This window comes from Vanellus vanellus, assembly GCF_965231255.1.
Source record: "Vanellus vanellus genome assembly, chromosome: 21".
Taxonomy (NCBI): Eukaryota; Metazoa; Chordata; class Aves; order Charadriiformes; family Charadriidae; genus Vanellus; species Vanellus vanellus.
Window position 1 is genome coordinate 9,060,843 of NC_138926.1, and position 18,930 is coordinate 9,079,772.

General features: G+C 52.8%; 3 protein-coding genes across 3 annotated transcripts in view; all 3 read left to right on the top strand.

Annotated features, from left to right (window-relative positions):
- KMT2A (lysine methyltransferase 2A) overlaps positions 1-11,671 on the top strand; it is a gene marked incomplete at its 5' end in the record, with an annotated part of 45,238 nt that extends 33,567 nt beyond the window's left edge. The window contains 11 exons of the mRNA XM_082493913.1: positions 598-786; positions 1,419-5,730; positions 6,802-6,882; positions 7,411-7,475; positions 7,859-8,029; positions 8,641-8,715; positions 9,007-9,181; positions 9,588-9,695; positions 10,129-10,212; positions 10,596-10,725; positions 11,111-11,671. Of these exons, the coding sequence (XP_082350039.1) occupies positions 598-786; positions 1,419-5,730; positions 6,802-6,882; positions 7,411-7,475; positions 7,859-8,029; positions 8,641-8,715; positions 9,007-9,181; positions 9,588-9,695; positions 10,129-10,212; positions 10,596-10,725; positions 11,111-11,386 (5,666 nt within the window). The 3' untranslated portion in view covers positions 11,387-11,671. The remainder of the gene's footprint in view (positions 1-597; positions 787-1,418; positions 5,731-6,801; positions 6,883-7,410; positions 7,476-7,858; positions 8,030-8,640; positions 8,716-9,006; positions 9,182-9,587; positions 9,696-10,128; positions 10,213-10,595; positions 10,726-11,110) is intronic.
- A 44-nt stretch (positions 11,672-11,715) lies between these two features.
- Positions 11,716-16,505, top strand: TTC36 (tetratricopeptide repeat domain 36). Its single transcript, XM_082493956.1, has 3 exons — positions 11,716-15,698; positions 15,779-15,967; positions 16,071-16,505. Exons 1-3 carry the CDS (start codon positions 15,590-15,592, stop codon positions 16,337-16,339), a joined length of 567 nt encoding a protein of 188 aa, XP_082350082.1. The 5' UTR covers positions 11,716-15,589; the 3' UTR covers positions 16,340-16,505.
- Positions 16,396-18,694, top strand: TMEM25 (transmembrane protein 25; the record flags this gene model as incomplete). The annotated part of the gene is made up of 8 exons (XM_082493914.1): positions 16,396-16,447; positions 16,832-16,904; positions 16,988-17,106; positions 17,190-17,474; positions 17,699-17,989; positions 18,063-18,347; positions 18,449-18,553; positions 18,621-18,694. 8 exons carry the CDS (start codon positions 16,396-16,398, stop codon positions 18,692-18,694), a joined length of 1,284 nt encoding a protein of 427 aa, XP_082350040.1.
- Between the last annotated feature and the right edge of the window lie 236 nt (positions 18,695-18,930).

Genomic DNA, 18,930 nt, shown 5'->3' on the forward strand with positions numbered 1-18,930 from the left:
TCCTGCGTGTACCTGTAACTTTGAAAACTGGAGCCAAACAAAAACTACTGTAGCAATGCTTTCTAGTCTACAGACCTGAGATGTTTCTAGGGATCTAGAACTTCCAGTTGTACTTCAGGTGACTGTGTTGGTTGTTAAATACCATGCAGAACAGTAGTATTGCGCTGCCTCTCTATGTCCAAATTGCTTTCTCTGTATCCATAGGTGAGTTTTTAAAAAAAAAAAAAATCTCAACCCTATCCTTTTCAGTTCCCAGAAGGTAAGGCTGCTGAAGATCTTTAAAACATTTGCAGAAGATCTTTAAAACATTTATAGTAATTGTCATTGTCAACATAGAATCTTAAACTCTATTAACTTGTAATGGAATTTCGTGTATACACTGAGGGTTACTGTATTGCCGCAAATATTTGAAAATGTGCTTAGGAGAAGAAACCAGTCATTAGCTGATGGCAAAGAAGCAGGAATTTTTGACTTTGTGTTTATTTAACAGATACCCCGATTCTCCAAGTGAACCCTGGTAACGATATATACTTCATCAGGTCATAGCTCTTAGCATTCAGTGATGGCTTAGACTGTTGTTTCTCTTTTATACAACAGCAGAAACTCTACCTAAAGACAGCCGCAATACACCTGAAATTGTAAACCCACCGTCACCAGACCGTCCCTTGCATTCTCAGACCTCTAGTTCCTGTTACTACCCAGCTGTCCCCAAGGGTCCCAGGATCAGGACGCCGAGTTACCCATCCACACAGAGGTCTCCCGGCTCAAGGCCATTGCCCTCTGCAGGTATTTCAAGGGCTGTTGACTTTGATTTTGGGGGGTGGGTTGTTTGTTTTGGAAATGTGTTTGGGTTGGTTTGTGTCTTTTCTGGCTTCATTCAGAATGTGGTGTTTAGATTTCTGTTTCTAGAGGAAATAGTGAAATGGCAATAGGTTCGAGGAGAGGAAAGTTCTGAACATACGCCGTAGCGATGGCCTGTCAAGAAACAAAAATTTCCTTGGGATGAAGAAAGCAATGTTTGGGTGATAAACCAGTAGTCATGCAGTAGAGCTGTAATCTGAGTTAGGGACTTAATCATCTCAGTCAGTGGTTTTCTAGAGAGTCGGAAATCTGGTATTGTAATTCAGCTACTATTTCTATATGAATGAGTCACGTTTTGTTTCAAACTCATGTTGAAAATTCACGTCTGAAGTTGAGCTACAGACCCCCAAGATACAAACTTAGCTCTCTGTGGTGAATACTGATTGACGGTGTCAGATTTTTAATACCCATCTCAAGTATCATCGTCATATTAATGCTGCCTGGCTGAAAGGTCTATGTGGCTGTTAATTTCTTGTGGTTTATATGGAGGAATTGGGTCTGTATGGGTTGTGAAGGTTCCAGATCACGTGACAGTCTTTCTTACCTTGTTTTCTCAGGAAGTCCTACCCCAGTGACCCATGAAATAGTGACAGTGGGAGACCCTTTACTATCCTCTGGACTGAAGAGCATCGGTTCTAGGAGACATAGCACCTCCTCTTTGTCACAGCAGCAATCAAAACTCCGCATGATTTCCCCTACGCGAGCCGGGAACACTTACTCCAGGCACAGTGTGTCTTCAGTTTCCACCATGGGGTCCTCTTCAGAACAGGAACCCAGCGTCAAAAGTACTGACCGCTTTGTGGGATTGGGGAATGCAGGTACCCCAAGTGCTCCAGTTCAAAGTTGCTCTACCAGTTCAGGCTCCCAGAAAACGGTGGCTACAAGTGGAAGTAAAACTTACCAGCTGGATGCATCTCAGTCTACAGAGGGCAAACATTCCATCAGCTCAGATTTGATAGCCAAAGCTGCGCCTTCTAAGGGGGAGAAGATGAAAGCTCTGACCTCAAAGGACCCAGATTATCCAGCTCATAGTTTTGCTTCTGGAGGAAACTCCAAAATGTCTGCTCAATCAACCAGTTCATCGGGCACAGAAACGAATGTTAAAATAGGAACCTTCCAAGAATGTTCAGGATCATTTTCTTCCAAAGAAGTGATATCCTTCCCACCTTTGCATCAGAGAGGCCCAAGGAAAGAGAGAGATCAGCACGTGGAACCTGTACAGCCAGAGAAAACAACCATGGTTGATGAGATGGATGCGAAGACCTTGAAGTCTGCTGGAGTAAATAGCAGATCTCCAGCAGCGAGTGAGCAGGTGGTTTCTGCCCCTAGAGACAGGCGACAGAAGGGGAAGAAGTTAACAAAAGATAGTTTTAAAGAGAAGCATTCCCTGAAATCTGTTACAGATTCAAGTCAAGCAGTAGGCGGTGATGAAGGAAACCTGAAACCAGAATTTGGTAATCAGGGTTTGATGACTGAACAAATAAGCCAGAGGTTGTGTAACAATATTCCTGCTGAGAAAGCTGGCGAGAAGTCTCCACCTTCACAAGGGTTGTCTAAAGGCTCTACAGCGCAGGTCGAAGTGGCCTCTAAGGAATCACAGGCACCCAGGAAGCGCACTGTTAAAGTCACTCTGACTCCTCTCAAGATGGAAAGTGAAAACCAGTCTAAAAATGCGCAGCAGGAAAGCGATGCCAAACCTCAGTCTACAGGAGCAGAACTGGCCGCTTTGGCCGAGCCCTCCTTGACATCGGAAAGCACAGAAGATAACCCTGTCGTCCAGGGAAGTCCAACCGAAGCGCCAGCACAGGAATCTCAAAATAATGCCTATGAAAATTTACCTGTTCAAGATAACAACTTGATGCTCCAGGATGGAGCTAAAGCTCAAGAAGAAGGCTCATACAAGCGGAGGTATCCGCGGAGAAGTGCTCGGGCCAGGTCCAACATGTTCTTTGGCTTGACTCCTCTGTATGGCGTGAGGTCTTACGGCGAGGAAGACCTTCCCTTCTACAGTAACTCGACTGGGAAGAAGCGAGGGAAGCGGTCTGCGGAAGGACAAGTGGATGGCGCAGATGACTTGAGCACATCAGATGAAGATGACTTATACTACTATAACTTCACTAGAACGGTGGTTTCCTCGAACACAGAAGAGAGGCTTGCATCCCACAACTTGTTCAGGGAGGAGGAGCAGTGCGATCTTCCAAAAATCTCGCAGCTAGACGGTGTGGATGATGGAACTGAAAGTGATACCAGCATCACGGCAACAACAAGAAAAGTCAGTCAAGTAACTAAAAGGAGCAGTAAAGAAAACGGAACAGAGAACTTAAAACTGGACAGGACTGAAGAAGCCGGGGAGAAAGTACAAGTGACCAAGAGCTCCACTGTCCACAAAAGCGACCCAAAGCTTGATAACTGCCATCCTGCAAGCAGGGTTAAAGCGCAGGGTCAGGACTCACTGGAAGCTCAGCTGAGCTCATTGGAAACGGGCCGCAGGGCTCACACAAGCACGCCTTCGGACAAGAACTTACTGGACACTTTTAACACAGAACTTCTGAAATCCGACTCTGACAATAACAACAGCGACGACTGTGGGAACATCCTCCCTTCTGACATCATGGACTTTGTACTAAAGAACACGCCGTCCATGCAGGCATTGGGAGAAAGTCCAGAGTCCTCATCATCTGAGCTTCTAACACTTGGGGAAGGTTTAGGTCTCGACAGTAACAGGGGCAAAGATATGGGTTTGTTTGAGGTGTTCTCCCAGCAGCTGCCAACCGCTGAGCCGGTGGACAGCAGTGTCTCTTCCTCCATATCAGCAGAGGAGCAGTTTGAATTGCCGCTGGAGCTTCCTTCTGATCTCTCTGTTCTGACCACCCGAAGCCCTACAGTGCCCAGCCAAAATCACAACAGGCTCGCCGTCATCTCTGAGTCTTCACTTTCCTCCTCGGGAGAGAGGTCGATGCTCGCCTTGCCCTCCACAGAGTCTGGGGAAAAGAGAGTGACGGTCACAGAAAAGTCTGCCTCGGGAGAAGGAGACACAGCTCTCCTGAGTCCAGGAGTAGACCCGAGCCCTGAAGGACACATGACTCCCGATCACTTCATCCAGGGTCACATGGATGCGGAGCATATAGCCAGCCCGCCCTGTGGCCCCGTCGAGCAAGGGCACGGCAGCAACCAGGATTTAACGAGAAACAGCGGGACTCCGGGTATACAGGTGCCGGTATCGCCCACCGTTCCCCTCCAGAGCCAGAAGTACGTGCCCAACTCCACAGACAGTCCCGGCCCCTCACAGATCTCCAACGCTGCGGTGCAGACAACGCCGCCGCACCTCAAGCCAGCCGCAGAAAAGCTTCTGGTAGTCAATCAAAACATGCAACCACTCTACGTCCTCCAAACTCTTCCCAATGGCGTTACTCAGAAGATACAGTTAACGCCTTCTGTTAGTTCTGCACAGAGCGTGATGGAGACCAACGCATCGGTGCTGGGGCCCATGGGCAGTGGGCTTACGCTGACCACGGGATTAAATCCAAGTTTGCCCTCCTCTCAGTCACTATTCCCTCCCACAAGCAAGGGGCTGCTGCCCATGTCCCATCACCAGCACATACATCCCTTCTCCGCGGGCGCTCAGACTGGCTTCCCACCAAACATCAGCAGTCCTTCGCCAGGCCTTCTGATCGGTGTGCAGCCACCCCCTGATCCTCAGCTCTTAGTGTCTGAAGCTAGTCAGAGGACAGACCTCGGTACCACCGCTTCCACACCAGCTGCTGCTCTGGGCAAGAAACGGCCCATCTCTCGTCTGCAGTCACGGAAGAATAAGAAGCTGGCTCCCTCTGGAACCCCTTCTGCTATCGCTCCTCCTGATATGGTCTCCAACATGACCTTAATTAATTTTGCTCCTTCTCAAATTTCCAACCACCCGCTGGATTTGGGAAGCATTGCGAATTCAACATCCCATAGAACCGTCCCAAATATTATCAAGAGGTCCAAGTCCGGGGTCATGTATTTTGAGCAAACGTCGTTGCTCCCGCAAGGTGGGACCACCACTGCAGTCGGCACGTCTCCCAGTGTCATTGGACCAGATGCCAGTCACCTCCCCGCAGGGCCTGTGTCAGGCCTAGCATCGAGTTCCTCAGTGCTGAACGTGGTGTCCATGCAGGCCACAGCAGCCCCTGCTACCGGTGGGTCGGTTCCCAGTCACGTTTTGGGACAAAGTTCGGTAACATTAACTAGCCCTGGATTATTAGGGGACCTGGGTTCAATAAGCAACCTCCTGATCAAAGCGAGTCAGCAAAGCCTTGGTCTTCAGGAGCAGCACATGACTTTGCCGCCCAGTTCTGGGATGTTCTCGCAACTGGGAACATCCCAAACTCCATCTACGGCAGCAATGACTGCTGCATCGAGTATATGCGTCCTGCCTTCAGCACAGACAATGGGCATGACAGTTGCTCCGTCGTCTGCTGACCCTGAAGGCTCTTACCAGCTCCAGCACATGACACAACTCTTAGCTAGCAAAACCGGGGTTGCTTCTTCCCAGCTGGACCTTGGCACAGCTTCGGCAACGACACAGTTGTCGAGCTTCCCGCAGCTGGTTGATGTTCCCAATAATAGCGGACTCGAGCAAAACAAGGCCTCCTCGTCGGTGATGCATGCCAGTTCAGCATCCCCTGGGGGCTCCCCGTCCTCTGGCCAGCAGTCTGCGACTAGCTCCATGTTGGGTCCCACCAAAATGAAGCCAAAAATCAAACGCATTCAACCATCATTAGACAAAGGGAACGGAAAGAAGCACAAAACTTCTCATGCGTGGACGGGTTCCTCTGAAGCGCACATTGCCGACAGAGGGGCCACTGCTGTACCCCAGCTCCCAGCCACAGGGTAAGAGGAGTGCTTGGTTTTGCTTATCCCTGAGGTTCTGTAACAATATAAGAAAGAATCGTGTGCTAGTCTTACAGCAGCTTTCCCTTTTGAGTGATAATTTCTGAGGTAAAAAGCCCAGCCGCCAACAGAAGGCAAATTTCTCTAAAGGAGTTAGTAGAACTTTTACCCCTGGGAGGGAAAGGATGAAAACCCTAAGGCCTTGGGGATCAGGGTTATGAGGACTTTATTCATTGTTGACAGCTCTGGAAAATTAGAGAATGTTTTTGAGAGAGCAGTAGAGAAAAGGGGACTTCTGTTTTTAACGTATGTAAATACTCTAGAAGTTTTCACTGTACTATGAGCAGGGCACCAAAGTGCCGCACCGTTACGGTGTTGCCTTGGTCATTCTGGGTGCAGAACTTTAACTGCATGCCTGTTTCCATGAGCTTAGTGTCTCTCCAGCATGCAGTTTGTTCTTCCTGCCCCTCTTCCCTCCTCTTTAGTCCCCACCGGCAAGAGGGACTGGGGAGGAACTGGGAGAACAGGGAGAATCTCGCTCTCTGCCATGTCAGAACAGCAGAGCGTGCACTTGTCTCTCGCGGTAGAGGATTATTTTCCAGACCTTAAATTAAAATGCCATTTGAATTGCCTCTTTGAAACATGTGTCTGTAGAGAGAATAAGAGCTGATGTCTTTAGGCAGCTTAAGCTTTTAAAATAGCTTTCTTGTGTTTCTGGCACTTGCCAATTTGTTTTAGTCTGTAAGTGTTTTCTGTAGCTGTTCCCAAATTCCACCACACACCTCATGGCTCCCGAGCTTGTTGCTTCTGGCTGCGCAGGCATGTTTCTCTTGCACCCAGATTCATGCTTCTCCTTCCTCTTGAAGTGCAACTCTTGATTCTGAGGCGATGCTGGAAGCATGATCTTGTTCCTCCTATCTTAGGAGCAGTTGTTACCACTTCTGTAGCTCTGCTGAGCTGCTGCATCGCTCATGGCAGCTCTCGCTGGGTCTGGGACAGCTGTCCAGCCTCCTTGGTGGCACAGCTGGCTTGGGCAGGTGTTTTGAATGTCCCTGAATCTTTCTGTTCCAGGGCTCCTTCTGTGAAGGCAGACACACAGGATGCAGCAAGTGTGGATCAGCCATCACAGAGAGAATGTGGCCAGTCTGCAGGGTAAGCATTGCACAGACCTGGCCATCAGATTCTGCTCGCTTCAGCTTAAGGACATTTATACAGAGAATGCGAGAAGGCTTTCTTTGCTAGTTCAGATATCTTGGGAGCGTTGAGTCTGGAATGAACGGTCACATTTGGTTGCAGTGTGGAGCCATTTTTTTAAATGAAGTTGCCTATAGTGGGAAGCTTGCTGCTTGCTGAGAACAAGACTCCTCATCGAGTTTTGCTGATCATATACTTGTGCACATCTTAGTGCTGTGCAGGGCTAATACAAAGAGCGGGCCACAGCCTGTGTGAAAGGCGACTGCTACCCACAGGCCGATAGATGCCTCAGAAATAAATGCTGCCAAGTAGAATCGTTTGGCTTGTTTGTTTCCTATTGAACTGATGGTAGAACATCCGATCTGGAAAAAGGGCCTTGTACCTCTGTGTCGTTCTCAGCTTGTGTGGGTGAGTGTTCGGGGCTGGTGAGGACATGAGGTAGGTCGTTAAACAGTTTTCCTCACAGTCATTTCCTTCCCTCCCAAGGCAAACGGCAGTCCTCCCAGAATCTCAGCCAGCACAGAACTTGACAAATAAGCAGGAAAATGCAGGTATGTCCCTTCCTCGAAAGCTTTGAGTCTTGGGATTCCTCAAGACTGGGAAGTCGGTACCTTGAAGTTTTGATTTTTTTTGTGTCTTGTTCTCTCGGGAAAAATCTCAGAGCTAATAATCATGTTATTCTTGCTCTGAGGGGAGGAAAGGTTTGTTCACTATTAATAGATATTGGACAAATAGTTATGTCTATTTTTAGCTTGTGGAAATTTCAGCACTTGAGATTTCACACTCTTACTGCAACGCTGTCTGGATTTTTTTCTTGGACAGATTTACTGGTCAAAAGGCATGTTAGTAAGTCATTGTCAGTGGTGGAACAACCAGTGGGAAAAACATCATTCTGCCCAATTTCCATCTTCATGCTGGCTTCTGTCTTTTCTAGGCTCCAAAGCTCTTGAGGAAGAGGAGAGCACTTTCAGCTCCCCGCTTATGTTTTGGCTTCAGCAAGAACAAAAGAGGAAAGAGTGTCTGGGTGAGAAGAAACCAAAGAAAGGTTTGGTTTTTGAGATCTCTAGTGATGACGGTTTTCAAATCTGCGCAGAAAGCATTGAAGGTGAGAACCATGCGTGTTGGCTTTACTGGTTTTAGCTTTCCTTGCTAGAAGTAAAATCATGACTTCTGAGGATCCATTACTTGCTTTTTTAATAGATAAAAAAAAAAAAAGCCTCTTGATTTACAGCCCTAGAACAATCCTAGTTCCCAGCAGAGTCTGGATTATATTGAAAAAGTTTGGTGGTTGGATTTTTTTTTTTAATCCCTGTCCCATTTTGTTGTATTAGTTGCCCAATGGTGTTGAACCATGTTTTGCCAAGAAATAGTCAGTGTGGATCAGACAGCAGGGTGTCTAGATTTCTCCTCCAGCCCAGTTGCTGACGATGCTTACTTCCCTTCGTGTCAAAGTGAAGTTTGGAGGGAAAGGAAGCAACTGGATCCGAGGATCTTAATTCATGGCCTGGGAAAGGGATGCAAACTTCACGTTCTCCGATTAGCTTATTTAAATGTGAGCATTTGTTGGAAAACAGTGTACTGCACACCGATGGTACATTGTTGCACTGGAAAGCTGATAAGATACAGCGAAACAGGAGGTGCAGCAGGGCACTGCTTTGGCAGTCCTCAGCGCTCAGATACTCTCTCACTGTCTGTCTTCTGTTTGTGGGACTGCAGATGCCTGGAAGTCACTAACTGACAAAGTTCAAGAAGCCCGTTCCAACGCCCGCCTGAAGCAGCTGTCTTTTGCAGGTAATGCACAGTACCAGGCTTGTGCCTACTGCGCTTGAGAACATGGGAGAGCAAACACATCTTTTTGTAAGCATCTGAGGAGTTTTGGTTCAGCTGGTGGCCGCTTTATGGAGGATAATTCCTTCTCGAGGACATGATTGACAATTCATATGTGGAACGAACTAGCTAATACAGGCTGCTGTGAAAATTGCAGGCTGGCACACAAGTTGCATTTAACAAGCCGCTGCATCCTCCCGCTCCGAGTCTGCCTTGTCAGCTGGGTTTTTTGTTGCGCTCTGTCTCTTGTTCCAGGTGTGAATGGTCTGAGGATGCTGGGGATTATCCACGACACTGTTGTGTTCCTGATTGAGCAACTGTATGGAGCAAAGCACTGCCACAACTACAAGTTCAGGTTTCATAAGCCAGAGGAGGCCAATGAACCGCCTCTGAACCCGCATGGCTCTGCTCGGGCTGAAGTCCACCTGAGGCAAGTTTGAGCTTTTTCATCATTAAGATTAACATCCGAGTCGCTGGATTGACTGGCTCCATGGCAGGGCATAAGCAACAAATCTCTATGGCAGTAATGCTCTCGGTTAGAAAGAAATGTCAGCAACTTCCACGTGTAAATCAATTATGTTGCATCTTCTGACCCTGCACGTTCTTCTGTGCCACTTTGTTTTGAGTGTTGCTTTGTTTAATAAAGCTTTCGTGGCTGGGGCTTTTACTGTCAACTCACGGAAACGGTTATCCCTTGCCCTGCTGCCCAGACAGCTTTGTGAAGAGAGGACAGGCTGGAGAAGGTGTAGCGCAGTAAACATGTCACACTGTTGTGGCAACCACGGTTTTATTTTAAGTCGGTAGAACAAACTTCCTTCTGTCTTTTTAAATTGCAGGAAGTCTGCGTTTGATATGTTTAATTTCTTGGCTTCTAAACACCGACAGCCACCAGAATACAACCCAAACGACGAGGAAGAGGAAGAAGTACAGCTGAAATCAGCCCGGTATGCAGCAGGGTGTAATGGTTCAAAGGGGAAAGTAAGGCTGTGGTGTTAAAACGAGCTGACCGTGCTTGGGTATGCGCTGTATTCTTTGAGGCGGGGTTTAAAACTGGAGAGCTGCCAGGTGCTGCAACTACGGGGGAGACTCCTGCAACAGCAAGAGCCCCTGCAGCTGAAGGAGACCACCAGGCCAGGCTCCCTTGGAAGGTTTCTTTTCCTTGCTAATGTAAAACACCCTGAGTAATTTGGGCAGAAGGGGGAGGAAATTATCTTTTATATATCTATATAAAACCACTGCCTTAATTTTGATTGTATTCTCAGTGGGCTGCAGTGTGTCACAGTGTCTCAATTATTCTGTCTTGGAGAGTATCCCCAGTAATACATGGCACAGACCCTCAAATAAAGGGCAGCGTTTAGCAGCGTCTCTTTGTTCTAGGAGGGCGACTAGTATGGATCTGCCGATGCCCATGCGCTTCCGACACTTGAAGAAGACTTCCAAGGAGGCAGTTGGTGTCTACAGGTACAGTTTTCTTCTGGGACCTCTGCCTCTGGGGCAGAGGAAGGTGAAAACCGGAAACCATCTTTGAAGTCAGACTGCAAAGTTGAGGGCAAGAAGCAGGTTTGGGTTTTTTCCCTCCTCCTTCTCCCCACCCAAGTTACATATGGCAGAAGTCGTCCTCAGCACAAACTACTTGGGCCTTGCTGCCTTGGTGATAGCTAGGGCTCGTGCGCAGGAGCGGACAGGAGAAATGTAGTATTGTTCGTGTTAGCATTACAGTAGGGAAGAGGAACGACAGCAGTGATCCTCGTACTAGTAGCCAGCTTTCTGCAGCGTTGGCAAGCTTGCGTTCCGAGTTGTGCTCATACCTTCTGAAATACTCCCTTACCTTGTTGCTTTTTTAGGTCTCCCATCCATGGCCGGGGTCTGTTCTGCAAAAGGAACATCGATGCAGGTGAGATGGTGATCGAATATTCAGGCAATGTCATTCGCTCCATCCTCACTGACAAACGAGAGAAATACTACGACAGTAAGGTGAGTTATGGGCTTTCGTAGAAGTTCTTAACGAGTTTGGGAGAACTGTAAGGTGGCCGTGAAGGTAGGACAGGCTTAGGCCATGTGAAAACTGCATTTGGCATATCATGAATCGGGATGACAGACTTCTCAGAATGTTTCCATCCTTGCTGGAGCACTGAAGGCGCTCATTTTCTGCTGGGAGCTGGGAGGGGCCTCTGTCTGCTCTTACTGTGGCAGATCCAAAGGGCACGGGGTGAAAACAAGCTTAGGAAGAGAAGTGAAAGGAGGTCACGGATGCTCTTAAAGGCGCAACATCTGGCTGCTGTAATGAGCAAGGTTGTCTGTTAGAATGGCTCTGTCTTCAGTGCCCTGCGCTGACCCTCTTTCTGTCCTCCGTGCATAGGGAATCGGTTGCTACATGTTCCGCATTGACGACTCTGAAGTGGTGGATGCCACCATGCACGGGAATGCGGCCCGCTTCATCAACCACTCCTGCGAGCCCAACTGCTACTCCCGGGTCATCAACATCGATGGCCAGAAACACATTGTCATCTTCGCCATGCGCAAAATCTACCGTGGGGAAGAGCTCACATACGACTACAAGTTCCCCATTGAAGACGCCAGCAACAAACTGCCCTGTAACTGCGGCGCCAAGAAGTGCAGGAGGTTTTTAAACTAGAACTTGCATCAGCTGCGGGTGAGCCCTGAAGGGCCTGGGGCGAACCAAAGCCTCAAGTGAGTCCCCCCCCCCCCCCCAGCCAGCCAGATGGGCCGGGAAGGCCGGAGGCAGGAATGGTGGTTGGCTGGGCTCAGGGACCTGACTGGCGCCTGCGTTTCTCTGTCAGAGTCCACATCTTCACGTCTCGCATGCGCACACTTACCCTTGTGAAAGACGCGGGTGACTGGAGAAGATCCTCGGCGTCATTATGTTTTTCTATTCTCATTTCCCCCCACCCCCGGCATTTGTTTCTCAGCATGGGGCTAAGGAGCGACGGAGGGAAGGGGAGGGGAGCTCGGCCCAAGCCCACGTGTAGGGGAGCTGTCGTGGGTCCTGTCCCTCTGTCCCTCCCTGTCTCTTGGCTTAGTGCTGAAGTGGGAGTCCTCCTCCTCCTCCTCCTCTTCCTTCTTCTCCTCCTCACTGGAGGGTTGTGGTAGAAATTCACTGTGGCACGGTGTTTGAGTGAGCTTCCCTCCAGGGGGCACAGTCTGTGCCCCCGGGACTGTGCATCAGGCTGCGGTTCCTTGTGCTGGGCATCTGCAAAACACTACTTGGGAGCCGGCTGGCGCGTGGCCCAGCGCGGTGGCCCATGCGTTGCCTGGGTCTGCCTTGGCTGGTCTCGTCTCGGAAGGCCGAATGGGGAAGAGCGGAACAGAGCAGTAGACTGAGGAGGGTTTGCCCTGCCCCTGCGCCGGGGAATTCCTGGCGTTCTTTGGCAGAGAGAGGGCTTGTGCCAGCAGTTGGGGCACTGTACGTCTTCGGGAGCAGAGGCTCCCTTTCAGCAGCACCCTCCTCCTCTGGCATTGAGGAGGGAAGCAGTGCTTTCCCTGCTCCTGCTCTGAGGGCTTCCTCTGCCCCGCGAGCCGAAGGCGCTGCATCCAGCTAGCGGGCTCTGCCACCGTGGAGCTGATGTGAGGGACAGGGAGGGAGTGGTGGCTGCAGGGATGGCCACAGAGCAGGAGGTAGGAAGGTGGTGCGCTGTGGTCCAGGTGTGGTCACCTCGTCTCCCCCAAGAAGCGCGGGAAGAGGCACCGAAAAGGAGTGTCAGTTCTCTGCAAAGGCAAGGCCAAACACTACTGCCCCTCTGTGCCGTGCTGCGGCCGGAAAGGCGCAGGAGATGCACTGGCATGTGGCGCGGTTGCAGCTGCCAGGATCTGAGGTTGTCTGAAGCACAGCAAAAGGCCCCAGTGTCCTGGTGACAGTAGCGTAAGTCCTCCTCCCGGCCGGGCCCACTCCGTGCCGCCAAAACAAAACCGCAAAGAAAGAAGTGGAAAGCCCCAAGCCTAACAAATGGCGACATTGGATTTTACTCTGTTCTGTTTACAGTTTAGTATTTAAGGTTTTATAAATGTAAATATATTTTGTATATTTTTCTAAGAGAAGCACTTCATAGGGGAAAGCACTTATGACGAGGCTTTTTAAACAGTGGTATTATCCTAATTTAAGAGAATCTCTTTTTAATGATTTTTTTATTTTCATAGGACGGTTATAGGAAATACCTGGCTGGACAGTCTGATCCTTTTGCCAGAGAGGGGGGTACGCTTTAGTTTTATTTTTTACTCTTGTTCTGCCTTTTTGACTTCAGTAACTGTTTCCGGGAGGTTTGGCTGGACCTTACACTTTATTTGCCTGTCAAGCTGGGGGCAGGAGGGAGAACTGCCCGGCTTGGGAGGAGCGTGACTCTGCCTGAAGGACTGTTCGTGCCCCCGGGTGGCAGGCGGGATTCTGCCTGGCTCTGAAAAGGAAAAGCGAGCTAAACTGGTAGGGACAGGCCCCTCGGTACCTCTCCTGCTGGGGAACTGGTGCGGGGCAGGCACCTCATCCTGCAGCCTCTCTAGAAGGCGGATGAGTGTTGCATGGAGAAAGGGGGACGCAGGAAGCGCCTGGCTCTTCCCAGCCATCCCTGCGGGTAGATTGGTGGCTGTTGTGGGAGCCGGTGGGCTGGGGGGCATCAGCAGTCAGCGGGACAGGGACAGGAGCGCCCATGACTCGTGGCGGGGCACCCTGAGTCCTCATCTCTGACCTGAGAACGAAACACGGCATGCGGAGGGTTGGGAGCCGCCGGTTTCCTGTCACTATTGCACTGTGTGGTGGTTATTCGGTGATAAGTCTTGAAAGAGAAGTCCGATAGAGGCTGCATTTGTTACTGAGATGATGCGATGCACTGACAGTTTGGGAACGCACATACCCTGAGGAGGCCAAGCCACATGTGCCCAGGGGACCTCAGCCCCGTGCCCTGGCCGCGGTGGCGCTCGGCCCTGTTCCTTCCCTCTTCCCAGCAGCTGTGCTGGGGGGCATCCCCCGCCTCAGCGCAGTGACTGCGCCTGAGTAGCTCCGCTCCACCATGTTCCCTCCCCTCGGGACAGATGGGGAGGAGGGTTGGGGGATGGCAGTGGGAGCCCCCCAAGAAGCGAACACCTGGCACCGCAGCTCGGGCCAGCTCTCCGCTTTGCTGCTATAGCCGTGGTGGCCAGTGAAACTGTCTGTACCCCGGGAAGCTGCGCTGCGCCCCACGGCTGCCCTGTGCCTGTGGGGATGGCGGCGGTGGGGCAGGGAGCAGCCGTGGCAGCAAGTGCTCCCCGGTGACCACCTGCCCCACGACCCCATCCTGCCCGGGCCAGCGGCGAGTGCTGCACAGCTTCCCCCTGTATGAATGTATATTTTATAAGGACTGACGCAGATCACGGCATCTGGAAATACTAAAAAAAAAAAATGGAACCTTAGGGCGTTTATTTTTCTTTTTACAAACCGACATGGTTTTTTTTCCAAGGAAAAGCGGGTTATTGCAAAGGGCTGGGTATCTGTTCTTTCTGGTTTCCTTTCATTTCGAAGCAATACCAGGTTCTTCAGCGGGACGGTCTTTGTGCAGAATCATGCCATTCAAACCCACGCTACTGGTCCACCCTCAACACTCGCGAGGTTTTTTTATAACTATAAATACGATATATATAGGAACTAATATAGTAATGCACCGTGTAATGAAGCCTAGTTCAGTATCGGTCCATGGCTTTTAACTCTCTTTAACACTATAGGTAAGGATTGTGTTACAGTCGCTATCAAGGGCCGGGAAAGCCATGCCGCGCCTTCCCGCCGGGCGCAGCTGTGGGCGCCGGGAGCGGGCGGCTGGGCCTTTCCCACCCCTCCGTGTGCCCAGTCAGTACTCGTACACCTCCTGCAGCTCCTACAGCTCCGCTCCTCCCTCCCCGTCCTCTCGTTCCGGTTCTGAATGTCGGGGCACCCCCTGCAGCTGGGGACAACGTGTGCTCTCTGCTTTCCTGGTCTCTTTTTACCGAGGTACAGTAGCTTTGTCTATCAACCGAGAACTATACTTGTGGTGTTTCTTTTATTGAACTTAACAGTCTCTTTAGTAAATACAGGTAGGTGAATAATTGTTTCAAAAAAAAAAAAAGAAAAAAAAAAAGCTCGGCAAAGGCGAGGTTATGTTCTAGAAATACATTTCTTGACAACTTATCATGTATAACAAATCTCTTTTTTTTTTCTTGTGTTCTTCCAAGCTTCTGGTTGTTTGTTTTGTTTTGTTTTTTTTTTAAAAAAGAGGAAACGTGTCTAAAGTACATCAGTGTTAACTCCCTGTCACAGGGAAGAAGGAAATACTTTAATAGTTTAAAAAAAAAATGCTGAAAGCTCTGCAAAAGACTGAATGTAAAAATAAAAAAGTGTACATAGTTGTAAAAAAAAAAAAAAAAAAAAAAAAAACAAACAAAAAAACAAAGGAGTTTTTAAACATGTTTATTTTCTATGCACTTTTTTTTATTTAAGTGATAGTTTAATTAATAAACATGTCAAGTTTATTGCTGCAGAGGGTTGCTCTGGATTTCTTCTCGAGGATTGAGACCTGCTTTTCCCGGGTCTCTGCCTCTCCTTCTGCAAATGCCTGGGGGGATGGCAGCCCCCAGCCAGCACCACCGCAGTGGGGTTTTGGTGTGGAGGTGCCAGGCTCACTGCAGGCGGTGTGCATGGGTCACCTTGGGGAGCCACGGCTCCTGCAGCTGGACCGCGGCCTGCAGGCGGTGGGGCCCAGCACCGGGCTGGGATAGGACGCGGACGGGTGAAGCGGTCCCGGCGGTGTGAACATTAACTAAGTGGGGGCCGCCTGCCTGCACCCTGCAGCCCAGCCGTGGGGCTCTGGGCACACGGGGCACCATGGCCACAGCCAACGACAGGGCTGTCCTGCAGACAATCTTCAACCCCAGCACCCCTTTCGGGGATATCCCAGGGCTGGACGAGGAGGAGGAGGATGCCCAGGAGGAAGGTGAGGTGACGCTGCTACCCCCGGGGTGTCCTGGTGCAGGCCACTTCCCTGGCCAAGGGCTCCCCTCTGCGCCGCCACAGGGGCTGCCTTCGCGCCGGAGCTGCTGGAGCAGGCACGGGACCTGGAGCTGCAGGGGGTTTCTGCCGCCGAGTCAGGAGATGTGAACACGGCCCTGGAGAGGTTCGGCGAGGCCATCCGCCTGCTGCCTGAGCGTGCCTCAGGCTACAACAACCGGGCCCAGGCGCTGCGCCTGCGGGGGGATGTGGCAGGTGAGCAGCACCCACGCAGTCGGGAGGCGGGTGGCCCCCTGGTACCCCAGCCCACACCAACATCTCTCCCTCTCCCCCCCCCCCCCCCTCCCCCGCCAACCAGGCGCCCTGCGGGACCTGGACAGGGCCATCCACCTGAGCCGGGGCTGTGGCCGCGCAGCCTGCCAGAGCTTCGTGCAGCGCGGCCTGATCCACCGCCTGCAATCCCGTGACGAGGAGGCCCGGCGGGACTTTGAGCGGGCGGCACGGCTGGGCAGCAGCTTCGCCCGGCGGCAGCTGGTGCTTCTCAACCCCTACTCGGCCCTCTGCAATCAGATGCTCTGCGAGATGCTGGGGCGGCTGCGCAACCCCGGCGGTGCCGGCAGCGAGTGAGACAGGCAAGGCAGTGCATGGGCCAGGCAGAGCTGTGCTCCTGGGCCCAGGTGGGCATGTCCTGGCCACTGGAGAAGGACTCTGTTCCTCCTCCCGGCTGTCGGCCGGGTATGGAAAGTACCAAAGCGCCGTGGCTTTGTCTCAGCTCCACGCCATCCCCAATAAACCTCCCTCTGTCCCTGGCACTTGGGCTCTGTGTGCAGCGTTGTGGGCAATTGCAGCATGGTCCCTGCGCTGGGCAGCCCCATGGGCACCAGGCTGGGCTAAGCAGGGGGCTGAACCCCCCAGTTGAAGAGGATAGGTGGTGGGGTGCACGGGGACGTCCCTCCCTGCCCTGGCTGGGTGGTCTCTGGCTGCCCTTCTGTGTGCCCATCTGGACAGACCCTGCTGCTGCGGCAGCAGCTGCGTGTGGCAGCATGGGAAGGCAGCTGTGGGGGCCTGGCGAGAGGGATGCTGGCCGCTGTGCTGGGACCGCCCCTGTGCTGCATGCAGGGCCTGCGTGCAGGGGCCCGGGCGCAGAGCCGCACTGCGGGCTGGGTGGTAGGCAGCAGCGGCCATGCTCCAGGTAAGGCGCAGCCTGGCCGCATCCTCCTGCCCTGCTGCGTGCCAGGGGCCCAGCGTGGGGACAGCCCTGCATCACTGCTCCAGCTGCCTCTCTCCTAGTGCTGAGCACCGCTGGCATGCCATGGGGTATCTTGGGGGCCGGCCAGGGGCTGCTCTTGCCCACCTGCTGCTGCAGCTCAGCCTCCCGGTGCTCTGCCCGGCAGGTGAGATGGTGGCGGGGTCTGGCGTGCAGCTCCTGGCGGCAGGACCCCACCACGGCTCTGACGCACAGCGGGCTCTCCGGCAGGGCTGGGGGAGCCAGGCCCCACCATCAACGGGCAGCAGCTGGCAGTGTGCACGCTGCTGGAGGAGGAGAGCCGTGCCTTCACCTGCCGGGCCTCCCAGCCAGTCCCCAGCACTGCACTGACGTGGTACCTGGACGGCCAGAAGCAGGAGACAAACTGCTCGGCCGTGGGAACTGCCAGCACCCTCACCCTCACTGCCCAGCGCGCCAACCGCCAGCTCAACTGCTCCCTGACCGACCCAGCCTCCGGGGAGACCTACAACGCCTCCGTCCTCCTTGATGTGCAGTGTAAGGTCCGCGGCACCGGCCGGAGGTGCGGGGAGGGTGCATGGGGCTGCTGTCTGTGACCTGCCTCCATTGCAGCCGCAGCACAGCAGTGTCTCATCAGTCCTGTGTAAACACGGCTGACGAGCACTCCTGGCGAGACAAATCCTGCTCCTGGCTGCACTGCCCCCAGTCTTGGCTGCGCCCCGTCCCTCCTGCCTGTCTCACTGCCTGTGTTTGTTGCCCAGATAAGCCAGAGATCCTGCGGGCAGATGCCCGCTACCAGCAGGTCAAGGGCACTGGGCTCCTCCTGCTGCTCTTCGTGCTGGTGCAAGCCAATCCTCCTGCCATCATCACCTGGGTGGACCAGGATGGGCACGTGATGGCCAACGCCTCCGAGATCCTCCTCCTGGGTGCCACACGCTACCCAGGGCTGGCCAACCATTCACTGCGTGTCCACCTCGGCAGCGCAGCCAGCAACTTCTCTGTCAGTGCTGCCAACAGCGTGGGCGTCACCACCACTTCCCTCCTGCCCCCAGGTAGGTGTTGGGGGGTGGGTGCGTAGCAGCGGCCCTGCAGAGGGGTGCTGAGGGGCCCGTGCTGCCCACGCAGGTCTGCTGGATGCCCGTGTGGAGCTGCCCCTCCTGGGTGTTGCCGTCGGAGCAGCCCTGGCCCTGGGTGCCCTGCTCAGTCTGGGCTCCTGTGTCGCCTGCCTGGCATGCCGGCGGGACAAGCCAGCGCCAGGCAAGGGGCAAGCAGGAGGGATCAGCCTGCTCAGCCGGTGCTCCCATTGCAGCGGTTCCAAGCACCCGCAGCCCTGGGGTGCACATCTGCCCCGCCAGACCCGGTCCCTGCCCCCCGACCTGCGCCTTGGTGACTTCGTGCAGGAAGCCAGAGGTGAGACCCTGAGGTGCTGGGGCAGGGGGACGCTCAGGGCCACAGGTCCTGCATAGGTGAGGGCTGGATGTCCCCACTGTCACCCCCTTCCTTCCCTACAGCTTCCCCCAAGGATGTGGAAGCCGGTGGCAGGGGAGAGGAGAACTCCCTGCCCGGGCTGGGGAACTCCCTGGTCCTCAGCAAGCTCGGTGAGGGGGCGCAGGCAGGTGAGGGGATGCCGGCCTCCATGGCCACTGCAAAAGGTGATAACAATGAGCTGTCTTTGTCCTGCAGGTTTTGTCCAGCTCCCACTGTCCGGGCGCATCTACAAAGTGCCAAGCGTGAGCAGCGATGAGATCTGGCTGTGAGAGGCGGCGTGGTGCCTGGCACCAGGTACGTACCAGTCTCTGGAGAGGCACAGCTGGGCGGCCTCCCTGGCACCCTCTGGGTGGCGGGCGCTGACCAGCCCCCGGCTATACATTAAGCTACACACTTCAGGTCGCGGTAGCTGTGCTGTTAGCCAAGGCATGTTTTTATGTAGCCCGTGCACTTTACAAATAGACTATTACAATGAAAATGCATCAAAGCTGTTTACAGCCCAGCT

Coding starts and splice junctions, on each gene's coding strand:
- TTC36 (XM_082493956.1), top strand. CDS start 15,590: ATGGCCACAGCCAACGACAGGGCTGTCCTGCAGACAATCTTCAACCCC. Junction 15,699..15,778: donor GGAGGATGCCCAGGAGGAAG/GTGAGGTGACGC, acceptor GCGCCGCCACAG/GGGCTGCCTTCGCGCCGGAG. Junction 15,968..16,070: donor CCTGCGGGGGGATGTGGCAG/GTGAGCAGCACC, acceptor CCCGCCAACCAG/GCGCCCTGCGGGACCTGGAC.